This window comes from Cryptomeria japonica, chromosome 1 (assembly GCF_030272615.1).
Source record: "Cryptomeria japonica chromosome 1, Sugi_1.0, whole genome shotgun sequence".
Classification (NCBI taxonomy): Eukaryota; Viridiplantae; Streptophyta; class Pinopsida; order Cupressales; family Cupressaceae; genus Cryptomeria; species Cryptomeria japonica.
The window spans coordinates 243401042-243425493 of NC_081405.1; the positions used below are offsets into that span (position 1 = coordinate 243401042).

General features: G+C 35.1%; 2 protein-coding genes across 2 annotated transcripts; both read left to right on the forward strand.

Annotated features, from left to right (window-relative positions):
* Nucleotides 1–222: 222 nt before the first annotated feature.
* LOC131034175 (chitinase 1-like) lies at nucleotides 223–1556 on the forward strand. The gene is made up of 2 exons (XM_059207210.1): nucleotides 223–363; nucleotides 481–1556. Exons 1-2 carry the CDS (start codon nucleotides 297–299, stop codon nucleotides 1002–1004), a joined length of 591 nt encoding a protein of 196 aa, XP_059063193.1. The 5' UTR covers nucleotides 223–296; the 3' UTR covers nucleotides 1005–1556.
* A 6625-nt stretch (nucleotides 1557–8181) lies between these two features.
* On the forward strand, nucleotides 8182–9259 carry LOC131034184 (chitinase 2-like). Its single transcript, XM_057965574.2, has 2 exons — nucleotides 8182–8259; nucleotides 8367–9259. Exons 1-2 carry the CDS (start codon nucleotides 8187–8189, stop codon nucleotides 9188–9190), a joined length of 897 nt encoding a protein of 298 aa, XP_057821557.1. The 5' UTR covers nucleotides 8182–8186; the 3' UTR covers nucleotides 9191–9259.
* Nucleotides 9260–24452: the final 15193 nt, after the last annotated feature.

A 24452-nucleotide genomic window follows, 5' to 3' on the forward strand; every position in this document is an offset into this window, starting at 1 on the left:
AGGTCTTTGTTTATAGTCTTTTATTTGATCTCCGATTGGTTACTTTTCTTTGCTTCAGCGGGTGAGAATAGTATGTGGAGCACATGAAGCCATTCAATTTCAATAACAATTTGATATCTTATCTGTATTGAGATCATTAATTGACTCAAATTTATTTTGAACCATTCAACTAAAAGTAAACAATATTTAAGAATGGTACGAACAGAGTAACTCATTGAGATTGTAAATTACATGATCATTGGTGATTGCACTGACCCATTTCACCCTCACTTTTTCTGAAACAATAAGTTGTTTTGATGGCCAAGCTTTCCTCAGCCCTTCTGCTAATGCTTTTTTCAGCACTGGGATTATCTGGATCAATGGGTGAGGAAGCCAACATTTTGCAATGAAACAATAATGTTTTAAGCTAGAGTTATGAATGGTTGTTAGTTATATAGAAGGAAGTTTTTATATGTCTTGAATTTAAGTACTGATGTGCAGGTGTGGGCGTGTTCAGAGAATACATAGGAGCGTTGTATAATGGTGTCCAATTTTCAGACATGCCAATAAATTCGGGCACACAGGTCGACTTCATTCTAGCCTTCGCCATCGACTACACCGCATCAAGCGATCCCATAGACGGGAAGTTCAACATTTTCTGGGATAGCGAAAATCTGACCCCGAGTGCCGTGCAGGCCATAAAATCCCAAAACCAGAATGTTAGGGTTGCTCTCAGCTTAGGCGGGGACACCGTTGGAAGCGCCTACGCCCAGTTCAAGCCAACCTCTGTGTCGTCGTGGGTGAGCAACGCCGTTTCTTCTCTCACCGACATAATCCAGGAATACCATCTCGACGGGATTGACATCGACTACGAGCATTTCGACTATTTATATGCCGATACATTTGCTTCCTGTATTGGGCAGCTCATCACACAATTGAAGCAGAACAACGTCATCTCTTTTGCCTCCATCGCTCCCTTCGACAATGAAGAAGTGCAGACCCATTACACTGCTCTCTGGAACTAGTATAGCAGTGTGATCGATTATGTGAATTTCCAATTCTATGCTTACAATTCGAGCACAACCGTGTCACAGTTTATCGACCATTTCAACGCTCAGGAATCCCATTACAGTGGTGGGAAAGTGTTGACTAGTTTCACTACCGGGGGCAGTGGAGGGCTTTCGCCTGCCAATGGTTTCTTTGATGCGTGCCAAACACTGAAGGACTCTGGCAAGCTCCAAGGCATTTTTGTGTGGTGTGCAGACAGTTCCAAGGCCAATGGCAGCTTCCAGTACGAAACGCAAGCTCAGGCTCTTCTTCAGGGATCCTGATTTGGTCATCGCTTCCCAATGCATTTCTAATCGTAATTATTTGTTGTAATACTTTTGTAATAAGGAATGGGATAATGGCATCTAGACATAGTGTGAACAGGCATTTGATATGTATATTTGTAGTGCGCCCTTAAAGCAAGGGTAATTTCTTAATCTGCATAAAGGGAGAATAGTATCTCCGTATTGTCAATTAGCATTTAATACTTGTCTGGTGCGTCCTTTTGAAATAAAGAAAAGTTTAAAGGACATTCATTGCTTTTCGAATTTTACTTTTTGAATATATTTTATTCCTTTGAGGCTTTTATTGTAAATTAATTATAAATGTGATTAGATTTAGAAAATAAAAGTTGGGAGTGGAGAATGGATGATGGAGATAGAAAAGATTTTCATTTAATATTTTAAATTTATAATTTATTTTATTTATTAGATTTTGAAAATCAATGTTATAGATCTATTATATCATAGATGCTATATAATGGCAATAGAGTATATGAGATTAGCACAATTCTTGTAGGAAACATTAAAGGTTCACCCATCATATAAAGCAGAAATTGGATTTGGTTTGGATTTAATTTATTTATAAAAAGAAAAAAATAGATTTTATTTGTTTCTAATTACCTTAATAATAAAATCTATAAATATTTTTTACATAAATTTTTCTAAATACTAGTTATAAATTAATATTTAAAAAACAAAATATGTTAAATAAAAATAAGTCCTTTTTCTTTCAGTCAATTCTACGCTCAATTAGCACTTTGTGAAATTCCGTGATGCACTATAACAATGGACACTTGAAAGAGAGCCAAAGAGAATACCACTTTTATTAAGGCACCAAGATTAACTTCCAAGAGCCTGTCCACCCTTGTACAACTCCTGAAAATCCTTTCATGATGAAATTTGGAGGAGAGACAAACTAAATCCAACTTTTCTTATGCCACCAAGATTGACTTCCAATAGCCCACCCTTATACAACTCTTAAACATCTTCTCTTGATGAATTTAAGTCTATTGTTAAAGATGACCAAACAGTGAACTACCCCTAATTGAAGGTTTGTCTTAAATGACACAATTTCAGATTTATATGATTCATTTGAAATTATACTAGCTTTTTCAATAGATCTTATACCTAAAAGGAATTATAATTACCATTAAAAAAAATTTAGAAGTCCAAGACGTGAAGATTCTGAAGAGCCTAACGAAGGTTACCACCATCCGAGTCATTGTTGCCTCCAATTTGTCATTCACGATTTTCAAGTTTGCAGCAGCCTCCTCCTTTAGTTCAAGCAGAGCAATGGTTGCAATACGATTAATTATCAGAGCATATGTGAGGACGATGGGAATTCTAAAGCCGCAGATGCTGCTTAGCTGAGCTCAGAAGAAAAATGGAAGTAAAAAGTACTTACCAGATTACAAAGCCATGCCAAGAAGCAATTTGATGAAACTAAAAAGTTAATGTACAGACAGAATAGGCCATGCCTAGCGAAAACTAGTGCGACTGTGGGTACGAAGCAAAAGGTTCAGTATATCCACCCCGAAGTGGCTTTGTAATTGCAATCAACAAAACATCAATAATATTTTTTTAAGAACGAACGATGGCGAGAGATATAATTGAATCAGATGCAGAGGAGTCATTGAATCTGCTTCTCATTATTGATTTGAACAAAGTTTTCATTGTCCTATTTTTTTGTATGGGAGTTGAAGACAGCGGCTTGAACAATTGAAGATATGAAATCGCTTTGTGATTGCAATCGACGAGATAGCAATAATAATTATTGTTCCAGTAGGAGCGATGACAAGAATCTGATGGAGAGAAGTCCGTGGTTCTTCTCGCCATAGTTTTATTGTAAGGAAGTTTTCCTCGCCCAGATTTTTGCAACGGAGCCCACGACAACGGCTTGAAGAATTAAAAGCAAAAATAGGTCACCTTAATCATCAAATAGGACTATGAGATCATAGATAAGAAGGGAAAGGATAATGTGGTTTAAGATGCTTTCTCCCACAAAGTTGAGGACTATGCCATCCAGTGTGTAGTTTATATGTCCCTTTATAATTGGTTGCAGGCTCTCCAACAAGAGCGGCTGAAGTGTTAGCCCACTCATCATCTCATCAACCAACACTTTGTTAACCCTGCCTCATCACCAACAACTCTTGGGATGCCTCTCTCTTAGATATTCATTCAAGTTTTTCTAGAACTCATGAGTAGGTACATCACAATTTCTTTTGTCATGGTCCTAAGGTAGATATCAAGTAGTTTGTATTTAAATTGATATATGAAAATGTCACAACGGTGAAATGGTTACAATTTTAGGCTTTCTCAAACCATTTTCTTGGATCTCATTTATGGACCTCCCAAGTTAGGTGGCAAAGTACTCATATTAGTGGTAGTAGATTACATGTCCAAATATGTGCACTTCTATTCTTTGACCCATGCCTCCACCTGTATACCTACAGCCCAAACCTTTCAAAGTTATTATATTTTTCAATTTCAAAAATATTCTTCTTGTATAATCTATGATTCTTTTGCTACATTTTCTAATCATTTAAAAAAAATTATTCAATAGTATATGTATAGTATTGGCCATGTGGAAACTTAGGTTTTCCCCATCACATTTGTAAACATTATTTGATAGTATATAAAACATAATGAGTTGAACCATTCTATAAATAATTAAGCCTAGAATGCCTTCTTGTTTGCCTCCTTTTTCTCTTAAACTAGGTTGCCATGCAACATATACCTCAAATTTTAAATACATTTCTAATATTTAATATAATTTTGAATCAACCAAAAATATTCAATAATTCTACAAATGGGCCCAACTAGCAACGTTCTCACTAAACTATACCACCCCAAGTTCCCCATGACCAATGTTTCAATCATATTAAATAGATTTGCAATATCAAATACAACCTCTCCTAAAACAATATTTTCAAATTATAAAAATATTATATATTTTAATATTAAAGGCATACAATGTTCACAATACAATAATGCATGACAATTTATTTTCTTCTCTAATTAACTATAATTGTGCTCATCAATAAAAAATACAATTATTATTATTTGGTCAATCATTGATAACCCTATGAAGAAATCATCTACAATAAGAATCATTGAAATTATAATATTATATTAATTTTATATTATTGGACATGAATAAATAAAATTTTGTTAAAATTTAAGAGCATAAGTTATTAGCATAACACTCGAGTAAAAAGTTAGTTATATTTGAACATTGGTTTAGACTATGACAAATATAACACACTTATGCTATCTCAACATGGTATGATGAGTGAACATACTACTCTAGCATTTTGGATTTACATTTTATTATCAATAATAATTATTTAAATACAAAAAATATTAGTATTTGTGGAGACACATGTTATTATTAGATTAAGTGTGGAAGGCCCCCAATCCATTATGCATCTAAATAAAAAACAATCGATCAAAATAAAACAAGGGCTTAGAGGTCAATCCCATCAACCAAAATATCGAAGAGTTTATAAATTGTCTATATAAAAATTGAAACTAAAGATGTGAAGAGAAACATCCTAGGAACATTTACTATCCAGAACATAAAAAATAAACAACATAGAGGCATTAAGAGATATAGCCCTGCCCATACATCATCTCCTCAAGCTCCATCTCCTAAAGCTCCATCTCCTAGTTAGACAATGCACTAATATGATTTTATATTGCTTGTCCATCCTTTTCCCTTGTTGGAGCTTTCCTCTTTCTCTTTCTCTCATTTTTTCTCTCACTGTTAGGACATCCATAACTATTTTCTGCATCCAATTTTAATTAAGCTTAATTAGGTTCTAAATTTCACTCTCAAGACATTTTATCCACTTCTTATTTATATTGCATCCAAGGAAACTTTTGATGGATCTCCAAACTATGAACCCTGGCATTCAAGTCTTTTGATTAATAGCCAACGCATGGCAATCCTAGGACTTAATAGTACCACCACCAACATTCTATTCTGCCATATCATCATCCCCATGATCCTTTAAGCTATTGAGCCCTTAAGTGCCTCATTAAATTTATTCTTTGTCAGAGGGGACTAAGAGATGGAATCTTTGAGAACCAGGTTAAGGAGTTCATCTTCGGTTTCTTTGTTTTTCTCTATTTTCTCAATGTAAAATTTAGAGCCTCCTGAGTGATGATCTTCTTTATCTTTAGGTGGGATTTTTTCTATAGCCTCAATAATCTTAGCACTTGCCAAAAGTTTAGCATCCTACCAAATGTTTGTTCTCATGAGGAAGTCATTTTGTCCTCCTTGGCTAGCTCACTATTAGAAATATCATTAGATTGGGAAACAACATTCTTCTTTTTAAAGACTTAATCAATACTTTTCCTTTTCCACTCACATTCCTAGGCCCTAAACTACTAGGGCTACAAGAAGGTATTTTGTGCCACATCTAATGGTAACCTTTTATTTCTTAGGAGAATAGAGGAGGACATTGTGTAGAGAAATCTTTATAGGGAATTTTCTTTTTTGACTTGCTAGGAGGGGGACGATTTTCATCATGGTCCTTAGGAGAATCATGGAGCAAAATAGGGTAGAGAACAAGAGTATTTTTAAGGTTGTAACTGTAAATGGCATAAATCAATCCCCAGTTTAACGATATGTAAACCCCTTTAAAAGAACACTTTTCCATGGATGAAAATGAAAATAATGGATAACTAATAGGTTGATGATGCCTTAAGTGATCGAGAAGAGAAAAATGGTACCCATGAAGTGTTGCAAATTGACCCTCCAATGTGAAGTAATTTATCAAGTGATAGCTGATGGCTTCCCATGGCAATTAAAAATCTTCTTCTATACTAAATCTATTTTCGTGTCTTTTTAACCTCTCTCTATGCTTGAAGAACAATGAAATATACTCTTTATAGCTTGATTTTGACTTAGACATGGGAAATTTTTACCATCACACTTAAAACCAATTACTTGGGAAATTAGCTCTTTTGATAAGTCCATATTTACACCACCCACTACCACTCTCCCATTCTTCCAACTATTCATAAACTTAGACAAGAGGTCTTTGTCAATATTTTTCATGATTTTGAAGATTGAGGTTATTCTTCCCTTATCAAAGATTTCCCACGCTTGGATATTATTTTTTAGGGAGACATATGAGGTGGGTTTGACATATAGATATTGGGCCTCCATGACTATAATTTTATCACACCTAAAACTAGAGAATGCAAAACTTTCAGAACCCAAATATAACAAACTTAAAAAGACACAATTGATAGATCTTTCTAGAAAATCGTTGATATTTATCTCAAGGTTGGCAAAAAAGCTTTTTTCCTATTTCCACATGAAAGTTGTAAAGTGTAATTAATTCCCATTTTTCAATCACTTGTGTCCACATTCTTTGTTAAGTTCTAAGAAATTTTGGAGGCACATGTTGGAGAGATATAAAATTAAGACATTTTTTTATATTAGTTGGTTTATGTAGATATAAGTTCAAAATAATTTAAGAATCAATTCTAAATAAGACAACAAATTCCTTGTACTAGGTATATTAAGGATAGATGGGATGGTATAGAAAAGCTTATAACTTAACAATCTTATCATATTGGTTTATAATATGATAACATGTATAATTGTGACATGTAGGTCAAGAATTTGGTGGTTAATGAAGTAATATAGAATATTACACAATATTTTATAATTATAAAATCCATTTGACCACATTGTTGACTTTCTATATTTTTATATAATCATAATTATGATATTTTAATTATTAGTAAAGAATCAAAAGTTTATTATAAGAAAATATAATATGATATTTAAATTATAATATATATTAATTTTTAATTTATTTAAAGATAGAATATAAGTTACAATTTTTTTGTTTTTCATTTTGATATAGATTTTAAAACTTAATTTTTTATTTTATGTGTAAGTTTTAATATTTATTACTGTTATGTGTAGTTTAAAGTTCATTTCATTTCTTATATATATCTACTACTAGCATAAAATTACAATTAGAAATATATTATAAAGAATGGTTACTATTGGAGAGTACCATCTAAGTAACACACTTGTATTTTTGTTCATAATCAATGTAAAATTTTCAAATATGTTTCTAGTGCATGCAATCCAATCATGTGTGCATGTACAAATATTAACAGTTTGTGTTATTTAAAAATTGTTTACACACACTAAATTTCACTAATCATTTAAAATATGATTGTATTTGGTTACTGTTCACACATCATAAAATATGAAGAATTTATATTTGCACATACTTGTTCACTTCTAGGAAGCTAACACTATTGAAGCAAATCCAATTTAGTAGTTGAAAAATAACTTTAGAATTCACATTGGATGGGTTGGCACCAAAGTTTGTTTTATACAATTTATTACTATTATGGCCATGATTATTATGTGTTGGTTCTAATTTCCTTTTGATAGTTGCATAACCATCACCATGAGAAAATCCCACAACAATCTTGTCACATTGACTCCTCTATTACACACCACATATTAAATCTATGTATACATAATTCTTATTATCCCTTCACTATGTCACCATAGCACTTGTCTCAATCATTTTTTTCTTTTACTTTGTAATCATTAGGGACATCTCAAGTTTTAGACAACTCGATCTATTAGCATTCACAACTTTACTCCCAGATGACCTTTTGTGTTTATCACAATAATATATTTTTGTTGTAAGGTAATAACTATATCCAAAAAAAAATATATGTAAATTTTCTTTAAAGACTTTACAATAAAGGATAATGATCTATACTTGTTAATAGATAGTTTTATGTTACAATTTATTATGTAATTACATTTAAAGATTGTATATAAAGTGTAGGGGGCCTTACTGCTTCCATATATCCAATCCAAATCTTCAAATGGCGAAGATTTCCTCTGTTCTGCTGCTGATGTTGTTTTTGGCTGTGGGTTTATCAGAGAATGGATCGATGGGTAAGGAAATCTAACGTTTTGCTATGAAATATCAATTGTTCAATTATTCGAATTACTGCACAGTTAGAATGAAGTTTGATGGATTGAATGTTTGTATTGCTGTGCAGGTGCCGGGGTATTCAGGGAATACATAGGCGCACAATTCAACGGCGTTAAGTTCTCGGATGTGCCAATCATTTCCGGCACGCATGTTGACTTCATTCTATCTTTCGCCATCGACTATACCCCGTCGGGAAGTTCTCCCACAAACGGAATATTCAATATTTTCTGGGATACCGGCAATCTGAGCCCGAGCGCTGTGCAGGCAATCAAATCCAAAAATAAGAACGTCAGAGTTGCTCTCAGTTTAGGCGGCGACAGCGTGGGTAAAACTCACGTCCAGTTCAATCCATCCTCTGTGTCGACGTGGGTGAAGAATGCAGTTTCTTCTCTCACTAAGATTATCAAGCAATACCACCTTGATGGCATCGACATCGATTATGAGCATTTCGACGTTTCAGATCCCAGTACATTTGCCTCCTGTATTGGGCAGCTCATCACTCAACTAAAGCAGAAGAAAGTTATCTCGTTTGCCTCCATCGCTCCGTTCGACGATCCTAAAGTGCAGTCCCATTACAGTGCCCTGTGGAACAAGTACGGCAAATCGATCGACTACGTGAATTTCCAATTCTACGCTTACGATTCGAGCACCACCGTCCCGCAGTTTATCAACTATTTCAACGCTCAGGAGAAACGCTACAGCGTGGGAAAAGTGTTGCCTAGCTTTACTAGCGACGGCAGCGGAGGGCTGTCCCCTGCCAAGGGTTTCTTCGATGCCTGCACGACACTCAAGAAGTCCGGCAAGCTCCATGGCATCTTTGTGTGGAGTGCAGATACTTCAAAGTCCAATGGCTTCAAGTATGAAAAACAAGCTCAGGCTCTCCTCCACTGATCCTTTTTTTATGAGGGGCATTCAATTGCACTTCTCATTCTAACCTTGTGTGGTACTACTTCTTAAATAATAAATGGAAAACACCCATCCAAATTTTATGCCGTGGTACCTTCAGAATAACAAATTAAACTGTCTATGGCGAAAACAAGGATTTAATATGAGCCGGATAATGAATGCCATTCCTGTCTGGTTGACTCCGTTGTGCCTTCGCATGCTCGTCTTTATCTGCTTTAATCAAAGTTTTTAAGAAAACCATTTAATATCTATGAAGTGTAGCCCTATAGGTATTTACAAGATGGAAAGAATAGTTTCTTTTAAGTATGTAAACAATTATTTAATGCCGGGCTTAGATTATATATATTAAGTTTTGACTTTTAGACTTAGAAGTGTTAAATATTTAAAATTAACAAACATTTTTCAGACTTAATATGTTGATTAGTATGTGTGGTTTAAAACTAGACCATCATTTAATATTTATATATTGTGTCTTTTTCATTGAAACAAAAAATTAGTTTAATATTAATTCATTTGTCTAAATATTTTGAATATATTATCTAAATGTTGTTGACAAATCTACATATCTTATCATAAGTTTAATATAGACTTTTTAGATTGATATTTCTGAAAAAAATTATGCTTAAATGGCATTGCAATGCGTTTCTAAAGACACGTAGCATCTTCCAGCAGCATTTCTAGTTGATAGTTATCGTGTTTTCTATATCTTTTATTTAATTTTCTTAATATTGCTTATAGGTGTAACTGTAAATATGTTGCTTAAATTTTTTTGATAGTTGTAATGTGCTATGCCAAATGTTTAATTCTTAGCCTCAAAAGTTCCATGCAGTTGTGTAGTAAGAAAAAGCTATTCGCTATTGAACAAAATTCTCTTTTTTCCTATATGATGATAGGTTCTTTTGGATGCAAGTATTTTTTTGGAGAGGCTCTGTATACAGACTTTGTATGTTGCCATATTAGTCTGTAAGCTGGCAGCACATCTTTTTCCTTCTAAAAACCATGGTATGTGATGTATAAACTGGAATATATTTCAATATAATATTGTTCTGGTGCATTGTTTATACTATTATTGTGGTGCATTGTTTTTCAGTTTGTCGTTATTTGAACTAATATGTTTCTCTTTGGGAAAAAAATCTTATTATGAGCATTAACATCATTGAAATGTGTTTTATATTTTTCAATAAATCAATTATTTTCTTCATCATTTCACCCATACTTTGATGTGTTAACAATTGTATATCACAAAAATTTCTTATTAATGACATTGTCTTAAAAATCTAATTTTTTGTACAGTGTGTTCCTCGAAACCAACATTTGGTATTAGAGCATATAAGAAGTTAAAAAAAGATTACATTTTTTTAAGAGCAACAAACAAATAAGGATTGGGTTTATTTTTAATAGAGAAATGAAAAGAAAGTTCATTAAGGCTAGGGTTTGGGTAGTCTGCATACTTTCTCTAGTTTTTGCCTATGTCATTTCATATTTATTGCATGATATTGTGTTTTTTGCCCTTTATATGGCTTCGTCTAGACACAGCCCAATAGTTTTTACTAGTACTAATTGGTCTGTTGTAGTTATCAATGGCTCCTTTGAACAAGTGTCCCAAGAAGTCCATCCCCAAAGTCTTTCACGAGGTATGCATTCTAACACCCCTGTGGATGTGGTTTTGCCCATCCTTGAGATTGATAATGCTCGTCAATAGCTTGAAAAACATGCTTTAATAGGTTATTTTGTTGGGAAGGTCCCCCCTTAAAGAATTTTGACAAATTGGGTTGCTCGCTCCTGGACCCCACATGGGATTTGACTGGAGGGTGTTTAAAATCTCACCAAGGGGTTTTTACTTTATATTTTATTGAAGTTAACCATGTGCAACCCATTCTCCAGAATTTTCCTTGGTATGTCCAGTCTTCCTTGTTAGTTTTTCAAAATTAGTCTCATGTTTTTTCTATTTCTGATGATAAAATGCATAAAGTGCATATTTGGGTTGAGCTCCCTAGCTTACCTTTGCCATGCTAGAACTTCCTAGGTGATATTGCTTTTGCTATTAATAAGGTGGTTAGTCACAAGCCTATGCATTTTTATCAAGCCCAACCTCAGCGAGGAGTTTATGTGAAAGTTGATCTTGCTCAAGATCTCAAATAGCATGTTGAGATTCAAATTTGGGATGTTCGTAATACCTAGAGGGTGCTTTACTTAAATTTGCCTAATACTTGCTTCCATTGTCAATCCGCAGACCATAAGATCAAGGATTGCCTATTGGCTTCATCGAAGCCAAAACCCTCACTACCACGAGGTTCTGAACTGTTGCACTCTGCTGAAGTAGCCCCTTTTGAAGAAAAATGGACCCGAGTGGGTCGCAAGGGGAAGAATGTCTCTTCCAACAAGTCTGGGGATACTTCAGCTCCTCCGCCAATTTTAAACCCTTCCTTAAAGGGGAAGGAAGTTGAAGCATCAGCTTCAACTTCGAAGGCTTCATCGCAGCCTTTTGTGCAAACCCCCTTGGTTGATTCGGTTATTAGTAAATAGTCATCCACCTTGCATTGCTCTCGCAGTCCTTCAGAGAATGTGGAGGAGAAAGAGTGAGTTTCTGATGAATGCAAGTGTGGTGTTGTTAGTTTTTAATCAGTAGCTTCTTTTCTCCAAAATATGTTTTCCTCTTTAAAACAAGATGAGGAAGATATGCAGCTTTTCTCATGAATTTTCTCTCTTGGAATGTCAAAGGTCTGACTAACCTCCCAAGAAAGTATTCCATGAGGGATAGTCTTCAAAAATATTTTGGTCTTGTTGTATAGTGTCTACAAGAAGTTAAAATTTCCATTTTCATGTTGTTTGTCCCCTACCATGTGATCTAGCATAATAGCTTCCCTTACCCATCTCATCATGAGGCGGGTTATGCAAGAGAGGTCACTATTCTTACACCATGCCGACATTCTTGTTTGGTAGACCATCAGTCTGGTTCGACTCAACGAGCCATTTGGCTCATCTTGAATGTGAGTAATTATTCCTTTTTGGATTATCAACATTTATGCTTCCAATGATGTTGCAGAAAGATTTGGCTTGTGGCGATGGATAGTTGATTCAATGCCACCTGCCACTTGGTTTTTATGTGGTTAATTTAATATGGTGGAGATGGTAGATGATAAGGATGGTTTCCTTCCTTTCACATGGATAACTGGTGAGCGGGAAGTGTGGTATTCTATGCGAAACAAGTTGGGCCTCTTTGATCCCACTGTGTTTTGACGTCAACCTCAAATGGTTAGGAATACAAGGTGTAACTTTTGTGCTAGTTGTGACAGAGTGTTTAAGAGGCTTGATTGTGCCATGATCTCAGCATAATTTATTTTTCATTTTGCCTCCATGTCTCCCTTGCCAATTATGGCTTTGTTAGAGGTTACTCTATCCAATCATTTTCCTATTTATTTTGCACTGAGTGGCAAGTGGGTCCAGCCAAGCCTTCTAAGGGATCTATTCAATTATTTTTGAATACATCGATGATGACTCATCACCCAATGTTGGCTATTCAGCATGTTTGGAATTTGGAAGCCCGTCTTGGTCAATGTATAAGTTGGATTGTGTGGTGGTGTTGTGCCCTTCAACATACCACTCACTTTCTTCACATCTATGACCGCCAGTTTTCCATTTTTTGTTGACATTCATACAACGCTACTACCTTGGAGCTCTAGCGTACCATGGAGGCTCTTGTCGATAATCCTTTCTTTGGCAATCTTGTATCTAAAGCTTATTAATTGTGATAGAAAGAGAAAATTGTAGACAATTATGCTGCCCAGGGTGCCCAAATCAAAGCTAGGCTCCACTGATATAAGGTGGGTGACTATGCCTCAAAGTATTTTTCTTCGATACTTCATGCTGGACACTCTTTTTCAGGGCATTAAAACAATCAAAGAAGGGGTTCAATTCCTTTCTGTGCTGCCTGATATTTTACAAACCTTTGTGCACATTATGAGTAGGTTCTTGCAACTTTCCCTCCCACTCTTGAGTGGGATTGTGCTCTCCAGGAGTGTCTTGGTTCTGCTCCACATCGGTTGTTTGAAGAACAAATCACTTTTTGCGATCAACTTCTCTCTTTGGCTGATCTCAAAGAGGCAAAATTTTCCATGGCATATGATAAAGCACCTGATTGTGATGGTTTTCCCTATGTATTTTATAAAGCCCTATGGCATTGGGTGGGACCTGATCTCTATAATGTTTATCTTGAAGCTTTCTACTCTAATTCATTAGGCAAACTTATTAATAAAGGAAATATCAAGTTCATACCTAAATTTGGGGATCCTCTAGGTATTTGCAATTGGTGCCCAATCACTCTACTTAATATTTCCTATAAAGTCATTCCTAAATCCATGGCTTTGAAAGAATGTCACCTTCTTCCTATGATTGTTTGACCTAAACAAATTGGTCTCATTAAGTCCAGGTTTATTCTTAACAATATTATTATGGTCTAGGAAGGTATGGAGTTGGCGTGACGATATAAGAAGAAAGCTCTTTTTCTTAAAATTGATTTTGCCAAAGCTTATGATCATATTCAATGGTCGTTCATCTTGGCCATGCTAAGAGCCTTGGGATTTGGGATACATTTTCTCTAGATGGTTCAAATACTTTTTGCAGAAGCTTCTTCTTGGATCACCATTACTGGTAGAAAATCCTCTATGTTTGGCCTTTTTCATTTTATATAGTAGGCATGCCCTCTTTCTCGCACTTCATATGTTCTAGTTGTGGAGGGGTTTGGTTATCTTCTTGCCAAGTCCATCGCTCTTGGTTGTGTTTGTGGCATTTCTCTGTCAGATTCTTTTGCCCAACTTGTTTCATTTCCAAGATTATTCCTTCCGTACTCTGTCTGAGGATGTGAATAATATCAAGGAGGCTCTTCACTATTTGGATACTTTTTTCCTTGACTCTAGTTCTACCATTCAATGGTATAAAACTCAATGTTATAGGCAATTAGCATCGCCCACCCCTTCTTGCCTTCAGAAGTATGGTTAGAAGTGGATTCTCCCAAGCAAGGTCTTTTGCTTTTTAGGCATTCCTTTTTCCTTTGAAGCTTCTCCTGTTGAGCTTCGAAATATTGTTCTTTAACAAATTGAGAAGAAGATATCTTTCTAGGTTACCAAACCCATTTCTCTAGTAGGGAATTTTAGATCTGTTCCAAGATCCTCATAGCTACTCATGTTTACTAATCTTCTTGTTGGGCTCCCTCTAAAGCTTCATACTTGAAACTAGAGAAGCTCCTCAGATATTTTCTTTGGGCCTCTTCTGAGGAACATAGAGGCTTCCACAAAGTCGCATGGGATTATTGTTGCCTCTTGTGTGACTCTAGTGGCCTTGGGTTGATTTCTATTCAATGCCAAGGCCTTTCTTTATGTGTTAAATGGATTTATTTGTCCATCTCTGGCAATGAGGATTGGAAAATCCTTCTTCATAATTGTATCTCTTCAAGTTTTCATCTTCATCACCTAGCGTAGAATGCGATTAGCTTTCACACCCTTCTCTTTATTCTTGAACTATTTCACAAACAAGGCACTTTTGTTGCCAAAAGTATCTAGAAAGCCTGGGATATTGTCAAACCTTGGCTTCAATGGGTTGGCTCTGGCTTCAGGAATGGTTTATCCTTCAACCAACAGAACCTTTGGTGGTCTCTTCTCATTCAATCATAGGGGCTCTTTCTTGCTCGGCTTCTTTGGATTAAGGCTTTGCATTTTCACAAAAAAATAATTGGTACTCCTTTCGATCTTTTTTCTAGAGCTACTATGAATTTTATTTCTTGGGAGAATCTTAAAAGAAGATTTTGTCTCTCTCGATCTGATCATCAGACTTCTCTAGTTCTTTGAGATGCTCTCTCTATGGAAATGATGCACAAGATTGGCATTCAATCCCTCACTCCGTAGTGTAAGAATTAAAAATGGTTTCCAAACACTACTTTCAAGAATTATAAACCTCATATAGGTTACAAATGGATTTCTCCCCATCTCCCCATGGTGGATGCTTTGAATTATAAGTGACATTTAAAATCAGCCATCTCTATTTGGCAGTGTAGATTTCTTAATGTGTGGTTGACTGTGCTTGAGCCTAAGCTTGCACACTTATCCTGGTGTATTTTTTTCCAAGGCTTTCTTTTTGTCTCCCAATTGGTGCATATGGAAGTTCGAGACCCTTGATGTCCATTCTATGGGCATCATGAATCTTTTCAACACCTCTTTTGGTTTTTTAAGAGGGGTCAAAATTTATTAGTCTAGATTCATAATTTTTCCAAACCCTTTTGACCTAAACCTTTTTCCTGGCACATGGCCCTTCTGGATGATTCTCCCCGATTTCCTAAGAAATACACCCCTCTTTAGCATGCTTTCAGGATGGAGATACTTTTTATGATTTGGAAGGATAAAAATGCAGTTATTTTTTCACACAACTCTATGGATACCAACATCTTGTTTTATTCTAAAGCTCTTATATGCCCTCATGTACTTTTTTAGATTCAAGTTCAAGAAAATAATTTTGTTTTTGAGGTGGCTCACCTGTAGGTTTTACTTGACCATTGGGGAAATGCAGCTTTTGTTGTGGCTAGGGTTCCTCCTGAGGATCCTTCTTCCCCTCATAGTCATTCCCCCTCCCAAGGTCAGTGATAGGGGCGGATCGTTTTCATGTGGCTATCTCACTGTCATAGATCTTAGGCTAGACCTCGATGATTTGGTCGTGGGTCTAGTAGAGTTGTGAATCAGTATTCACTTCTCTGCCCCCTTGGGGAGGGGATAGAACCACTACTAGTGGTTGTGATGGTTGGTCTACTAGTGGTGTTGGAGCCTCGCAGGGAGGTGGTTCTGGTTGGCCACCCATCGTGCCCTCCTAAGGGTTCCCTTGGCTTGCCCTTACTATTTCTCCTCAGCATTCCGTGGATCCTTTAGAAGAAAGTGATGACAAAGGTGATGATGGCTACTCTATTCCTAATGTCACTCCTGACTCCGGTGATGCTTGGGGTAAACCTAATGATTAAGATCCACCTTTGCCACTAATTGGAATTGCTCTGATCACTTAGTGACTTATATGTTGTTATTTTCTTTTTGTTTTGGGGTTTCCCCTGTGACTAGTTGTTTGATTCGAGGCTTTTCTCCTCTGACTCTTGGGATGTGACCATGTGTCCATCCACCTTATTTTTGTGAATATGTATTCTGATTTATAATTAATGAAATTTGATTTTCATATTCATAAAAAAAGTGGGCTCATTCTCAGTAGAGAAATGCAAAGTTTGGGTGGAGTATGCAAGATAATATTACTAGAGATAATTACATTTTGAGAAATTAATATAATTAAGTTTAATCCAATCTCAAACATTTATATTTAAAGGTGAAAATTATGATTTTTGGAGTATAGAAATGCAATTCATAACATAGTAGAACAAGGTTTTATGAAACCTCTAGATGTTCAACCTCTTCCTATTACGAATTTTGCGCATAGAGTTTAGTTGAAAGAAAACATAAAAAAGACTCAAAAGTCTTGTTTTTCATCCAACAAGCTATCCATGAGTTATTTTTTTAAGAATAGATGCAATGGGAAAATCCAAAGAAGCTTGGGATTTGTTGCAAAATGTATATTATAAAATAGATAAAGTCAAAATAATCCATAAGGGAATTTCAAAACATGGCATGAAAGACTCAAAACCTACACAATATTTATTTTTGTATGTGTTGAGTTTAGTCAAACAAATTAGGTCCTATTGAGAAATCTACCTAATAAAAAAATTGTGCGAAAAAAATACTAATGTGTCTCCTTTCTCGATTTGATCTTATTGTAGAAGTTGTTGATGAATCAAAAGACTTAAGTCTTCCTTTGGTAACTGATTTTATGGGGTCTCTTCAAATCCATGAGAAAGAATGAATAGGTATAGTAAAAAAGTAGTTGAATTACACTTTTAGAGAAACATAAATGTCTCAAAGAAAAAGAAAAAACAATTAGTATGGACATCTCATTGGAGTATGGTAAAGCTCAAAGAAAGAGGAACAAACATCAATTTCAATAAAGGAGCTAATAGTGGACCAATTAGAAATTTTTATGGATGAATAAATTCAAGTTATGGTTAAATAATAGTAAAAATCATAATTAATCAAATGTATAATATCACTATTACAAGAAAGTTTGGCTATTAGGAATGATACTATTTGAAAAAGAATAGAAAACATCTAAATTTTTCTAAAGAAAAAGAAAAAGAATTACATACTAACTAGTTTCTTTCTTATAATTCTACAAATGAAGAGTGAGATAGCTTATGGATTTTCGATAGTGGTTGTAGTAGCCACATGATTGGAAATAAAAATATTTTGGTAACTATGGTTGATTCTTTTAGAATACATGCGATACTTTGTGATGATAAGGAAGTTCAATTTACAACTAAGGGTGTAATTTTAGTAAAAATAAATTAATTTGTATATACCTCTAGGTTACCACTATAATTTATCCATCATAGGGATACTTGTTGGAAAGTAATACTCTACATTATTAGAAAATAGTCAATGTATCAATTATGACAAGAATATAAATAATTATATAAATACAAAGGTTAGGATTTTACAAATTAGGATAAACTTCTAAGGCTTGCATATAGTGAGACTAAAGTCCTTAGAACAAATTAGAATGATTAGTCATGGTTATGGCACAATAGATATGGGCATTTAAATTTCAGAGGAAATTAGTTATTCTATGAAAAGTATATGGTAAGAGGACTACCACTTATCTCTCACGATCATCCAGTTTGTGAAGGGTGCATTGTTGGTAAGAAACATTGTGATTCCTTCCCAATAGGAATAATGTGGAGAGAATAAGTACCACTTCAATTACTAAAAACTGATATTTGTGGTCTAATGTAAACACTATCTCTTAATATAAATTTATTTATTCTGTTTCTTTTTTGTGATTTTAATAAAAGAACGCTGGTCTATTTCATCTGAGAAAAATTAATTTTTATTTTTTTAAAATAGTAATTGAAGATATTGTGGAGAAAAAATTGCTTGTCATATCAAAATCCTACACAAAATAGAGAGTGGGAATTCAACTCTAATGAATTTTGCGATTTTTTCCAAAAACAATGGAATTCACAAGTAATTGACAATAAGTTATACTCCTCAAAAAAATGGAGTTGTCATATGCAAAAGATGTATCAATATAGAAATGAATTGAAGCATATATAAATATAATGGTCTATCTGATATGTTTTGGGATAAAATTATTGAGACATCTATATTTTCTTTTTTATTAATATAAATGGCGAACATCCCCAATCCTTATAGACTGAAAATATGCACCATCAAAACTAATACTTGAATAAAACCAGGCATAGAAACAACAAAATAGGGCAATTATCCAAGTAATAATAGAGTTGGAACTGATTAATATATGTATTCTAATTTTAAACCAAAGCATTGGAGTTGAATATCTAGCAATTTGGCCTGAGAAGGTGAATACTTGTCAGTTATATATTTCTTCTTAGGATGAACAATTGTCGAAGTAAATTCATAATCACAATTGGGACAATGTTTTTGATAAGGATAAAAGGATTTTTCAAGGACCCAAAACCTAAAGTTTAACAACAATCGGCCAATAGCCAAACTAGCAAGAAACAATAGCAAAACAGGGGAGCATCCCTAAACAAAAACAAAAACAAAGGAAACACAGAGAAACAAGCCAAAGAAAAAGAAAAATCTCTCAGTTAACTGAGAGCACCGGATCCTTGTTCTTTTGGATGGAAATCTTGTTGATTTCCTCAGGCTCCTCCATGATGAATCTGGAGGTACCCTTGTTGATGCTTCTTCTCCTGGTTCTGGAACTGGGTCCAGTGGTTTTGTTGTCTCTAGCAACCATATCATCTCCTCCAAGATCTTTCAGTGGATCAGTATGATAGGATCTATAATCAACAACCATGGCATTAATCTTTTCAAGCCCCTCAATGCTGTTGTTCATGGCTTCTTTAGTAATGTCGACCAGGTTCTTGAGATTTTTATTAATCTCAGCCATGGATTGTTCCACCTTACCAATCCTTTGTTCGTGATTGCAATTCATCACCTCAAAATTCTGGGAGAGTTTTTGAGTCATAATCATAAGCTTCTCTGGTTTGTTGGGTTCAAGGGAAGCAGTAAAAATGTCAATTATTTCTTTAACCCCCATTTTGAAGGTGTCAATTTCGTGCTCGACCCACCTCCAACAGCTCTCCTAGCTTCTGGTGGCTTCCATGACCAGATTCATCAAACTACCAGCCTTCTGATTTCCACAGCTCTCTTCAATGGCTATGGTCCCCTGTTTTTCTTTCTGGACATTGATAGGGATGTCCAGTTTAATACCTTGGTCCGTAATCTTCGGGTTGTGATCCTTAGTCGTCATCTTTTCCTTTTTGGTGAGGGGTTCATCCTTGGAGATCAACTTGCTATTGGTTTTGTATTTGCTAGCTGCCCATCTGGGGGGATTCTTGTTGCCAAGCATCCCAGGAGTGACCATCATTTCCTTTTCATCCACCAGTTCGTACTCAGGATTATCAACAGGAACCCCACTATCATCCATGTCCATCTTCGAGTTAGAGACATCTTGGACCTCCATCTGCAAGCCAATCTCAGCAAGCGAGGGCATAATTTCAAGGGATTTAGCGTGTTCCATGATAAGGACAATAGGTCCCTCATAGAGAACAGGGTTGTTAGGGTTCTCCAGGTACTTTTCTAGGCTATTCTCAAGGGAGGAGGCTAGATAGTAGGGAACATAGATAACTTTACCATGACGAAAATGATTTAAGATAGTGAAATGGTAGGAGAAGATGCTTGCATACTTGCCATCGAGGGTGATATACCTCATTATAAACTTAGCCATGTCAGCCCAAGGGGCCATGAGGTCTTTTCTATTATAGCTGCCATTGGCCATCTTTGTGACTCTGGAGCACTCCTTGCCTTTGTCAGAGAAACTCGACAAGTCCTCCTCCCCAGTTTTTCTATCCCTATAGAACATTCTTCCAATCATAGGCAGACCAGTGACCATCGCCACCAAAGTTTCATCAATCTGATAATCGGCAACATAAGCCTTCAGACTCCCTTTTTCCATCCATTAACAAAGGCCTTTGTAATCAGAGGACAGGGGCTATGAAGCCAGTCTAGGTAGGGGATGAGACCACCATCGATGACTTCCTACTAGACATATTTATTCTTTTTCCATTTCTCGCAAGTAGAGGGCTCTTGGCTATTCTTATCCCCTCCCATTATGCTCTTGGTCACCAAAAAAAGGAGGAGGGCTCACTATCGCCAACCAATTGCAGAAAATGGGCCACACCCAAAGGATATCCAAACAGTAGCAGGGAAACCACACAATGAGATAGGAAATCCAGTCGCCAAGGAGGTTTCTATATTTTTGATTAGGGAAAACCAAAAATATTTGTTTCCCTATCAAATCAGTCATGTCATGATGAGGGATCATTAATTAACACAGTAATCATTGCATGCTAGATCGCACACATTTTCAGGGAAAGCGTCCTTGGTACTCCACTAGTTGGTTGCCACGTATCCCACCGCTAGATTGGCCAGTAGATCCGCCACCTTATTGCCTCCCCGATATATGTGCGTGATTTTGAAATCTGTTAGTTAATTAATTATATTTTGGCAGTCCTTTATCAGGTTGGCAATCATCCAGCTAGGATATGTGCAACCACTCAGGCAGTTGACAGTGTTTAGTGAATCGGACTCCAGCCAAACTTTAGTAAACCCCTCTCTTTTAGCCATGTGTAGCCCAATGTGGGAAGCACTGGCTTTCACGTAGTGGTTAGTGTTGACTTGACATCTATATATATTTTGAATAGGTGTCTAACAATAATTATGAAAAACATGATATCTTATTATGCTTGGTCTAGATGAAATCCTCTAATTGTACACATTAGAATATTTGTACATATTTCTTACAAGATCATATACATGAACAAGCAAGGTAAAAATTTGATGATAAAAGAGAAAAAAATCATTCGCTATAGTAAGTAGACAAAATATTATCATTTGTGTAATCTAGTGAGTGAAAATATAACTATTAGTAGAGATGTTATATTTGTTGAGAATAAAGCTTGGAAATGAAATTTTAATTTGAATAAGAAAAAGAAAACAAATATTAATTTGGAGCTAAATTTTCCTTCTTCTTTCCATGGCTCAAGCAGTGGCTAAAATTGTATTGCATGACCTTTACAAAGCTCACTACCTTCTTCATCTAGGTTGAATACTAGTCCACCAAGAAAGATAATGTGTTTAATAATATTTATTAAGGTACCACTACTCTTGATGAAATTGCACAATTTTCTTTATTTTCTCATATTCAAGTTGAACCATGGGAATTTGAAGCTACAATAAAATAGGAAGTGTGGATTAAAGCCATGAATGAGTTAATCGATTCAATTGAAAAGAATATAATGTGGAAACTAGTTGATCTTAAACCTTAAATTATGTTGTAAGTTTGAAATCAATCTTTAAAACTAAATATAAAGATAATGAATCTATTTAAAGATATAGAGAAATATTAGTTGCAAATGGATCCTCTTCACAACTAGGTATTGATTAGATTGAAACATATTATCATTTTTCTATATTTGACATCATAGAAGAGATTTAATATTATCATCCCAACATAGTTTGAAAATTTATCAATTTGATGTTAAATTAATTATTTCAAATGGTTTATTGAATGAAGAAGTGTATGTAGAACAACCACTTGGTTATCAAGTTTTAGGACAAGAGGAAAAAATTTATAGTTTAAAAAGGCCATTTTACAGGCTAAAAAAAGCACATAGACCATAATATAGTAGGATGGATAGTTAATTAAAGAAAATTTGAATTTGAATTTTATAAGAAATAGTCAAAAGTTTTTGGATGAGTTTTAACATGCCATGAAGATTACATTTGAAATGATATATTTGGTATTAATGTATTATTTCCTTGGAATAAAAGGAAATGGAATTACGATATTTCTATTTCATAACAAAAATATGTTAATGAGATTAGATATCATGTATGCTATTTGAAGACACCTAAAATTGTCCAGTCTAATTAAATAAATATTTTATTTATTTAATTATCTAAGCCTAATTGTTCAGTCTAATGTATCTTTATGGGATATCCTCGCTATCTTGAACCAAAAATATTTGTTACGAGAAGCGTTGGGTGAAATAGAGAAGATTTAGGCTAGACCTGTGACTGAGTCAGTGTCTGAAAAAGATAAAGGGATCGAATCTGGGATTCCACCATATCTCATTGTAGCTCTCACTAACCAAGGGGAGGCATCTACAAATGAAAAGGTAGATAAACTGAATCCAACCTATTTCTTTTTAACTCTCACTGTTGGGGATAAATTGCTTCATAATTCTATGATTGATTTTGGGGCTAGTACTACGGTGATGCCAAAATAAATAGCAAAAGTCCTAAAACTAGAATATGAACCTTTTAATAGAGGTGTCATGCATCTTGATGGAAATAAATTCCAAGCCATAGGCATAATTAGGAAGCTTTCACTGATCTTGTATGCTTGTCTGAGTATTGTAGTTCCTCAAGAAGTTGTAATAATTGATATTCCTCCTATCTTTGGCCTTTGCCTATGAAAGGAATTCATAGCCAAGATAGGTGGATACCTCTCCTTATATTTGTCCCACCTTATTTTGAAAAAAAACATGGAGCCAAGTTAAAAATTATGTTTGAACCATTGCATTTTGAACATGTAGCTGATGAAGCCTTCATGAATTTTGAGGCAACCCACACTTCCATTACTAAAGATGAAATGCATTATGTGAAATTGTTGGAGGATGAGGAAGTAACTGATGATCAGACACGTAAGCATGAAGTTTTCTTGAATGAATTTATTGATTTTGATCCCTTTGGTAACTATTATGCTATCGATATTGGAACATATAATTTTTGATAAGGATCGAGTAATCTAACTCAAGTCCAACAAGCTCCCTAAAGGTTCGATTACATTAGAGAATTTATTTGATTGTGATGATTCCTAGAATGATAAAATGAAATTCACAATAGACAAGAGAGATTATATCAAGCTGAAGGTTGCTAAAGGGCAGAAACTATAGATAAGATAGACTGATGCATTTATATGATAAGTATAAGGGAGTCATCACATGGTCATTTGATGATTTTAAACGATACAACCCTTCTTTCGTCCAACATACAATTGAGCTAGCAGAGGGAGCTAAGCTTTTGATTTGGAAAATATGCAAGGTGAAGCACTCAGGGTTCCAGTTAATGGAATCCATCTGAAACCATTCAAGTAAGCTACTTCTAAAAAATAAGTATGTAAATACTATAAATATTGAGTGTTTCACTTTCCTTCAGGCCATGCTTTTTGTCCTAGCTAGAGGTCCGAACATTTTGAATTCTTAAGCCTTTCAAAGGATTTGAATTTTACGAGCCAAAAGTAGAAACAAAAAAACATACATTTCACATTAAAGAGCCATGTAACATAGAAAGAAGCAACTATATTTTATTATATATGGTTTTCGTTTAAATATGCAAGAGAAAAATTGCTCTGAGGCCTTTTGTCAGAACTACATAGATAGCAAATATATAAAATGGCAAACGGGAGACATAAATCTTCTTCTTTATCATCATCTTCCTCATTATCTTCTTCCCCTACATAATTAGAGTCAGAGTTAGAGAAAATCATAATCACTATAAGGACTGGGGGTTCAGCAGGAGTCAGAATCTTGGGGAAGATGTAGTCTCTAAAGTCGATGTACCAAGAGATGTTGTTAGAAGGTATCAAGCAATGCAGATGCAACATAAAATCACTAGCATGCACCACCCTATCTTGGTGTTGTTCCAGAGTCATCATTTTGAAGCTAGAAATCAAGGGTAGCCATGGAATCACCTCCCCATGATCTATAAGGAGCCTCAGGTCTGAAGTTGTGGGGATTCCGTTGTGGGGAATGACAATGTCCACCACTTCATCTAGCTCACCCAGGTACAGTAATTGAAAGAGCACTTTAGTAAGATGGATAATGGGGTGCTTCGAGACATTAATGTCTAGAAGCAAGGCTACAAATTAAGAACAAATATTCATGTTTACATGGTATTGGTTCTTAGAACCCACAAAATCCTCACCTAGAACCCATGTGATTGTAGTGGTTTTGGTTCGTGTGCCCTATCATCCTTTGGAGACGACAATAAAAAATATTTCCTAAGAAAGTTGTTTGTGCCCTAATGCTCACTAGCCTTATAGGGGTATCCATAATCTC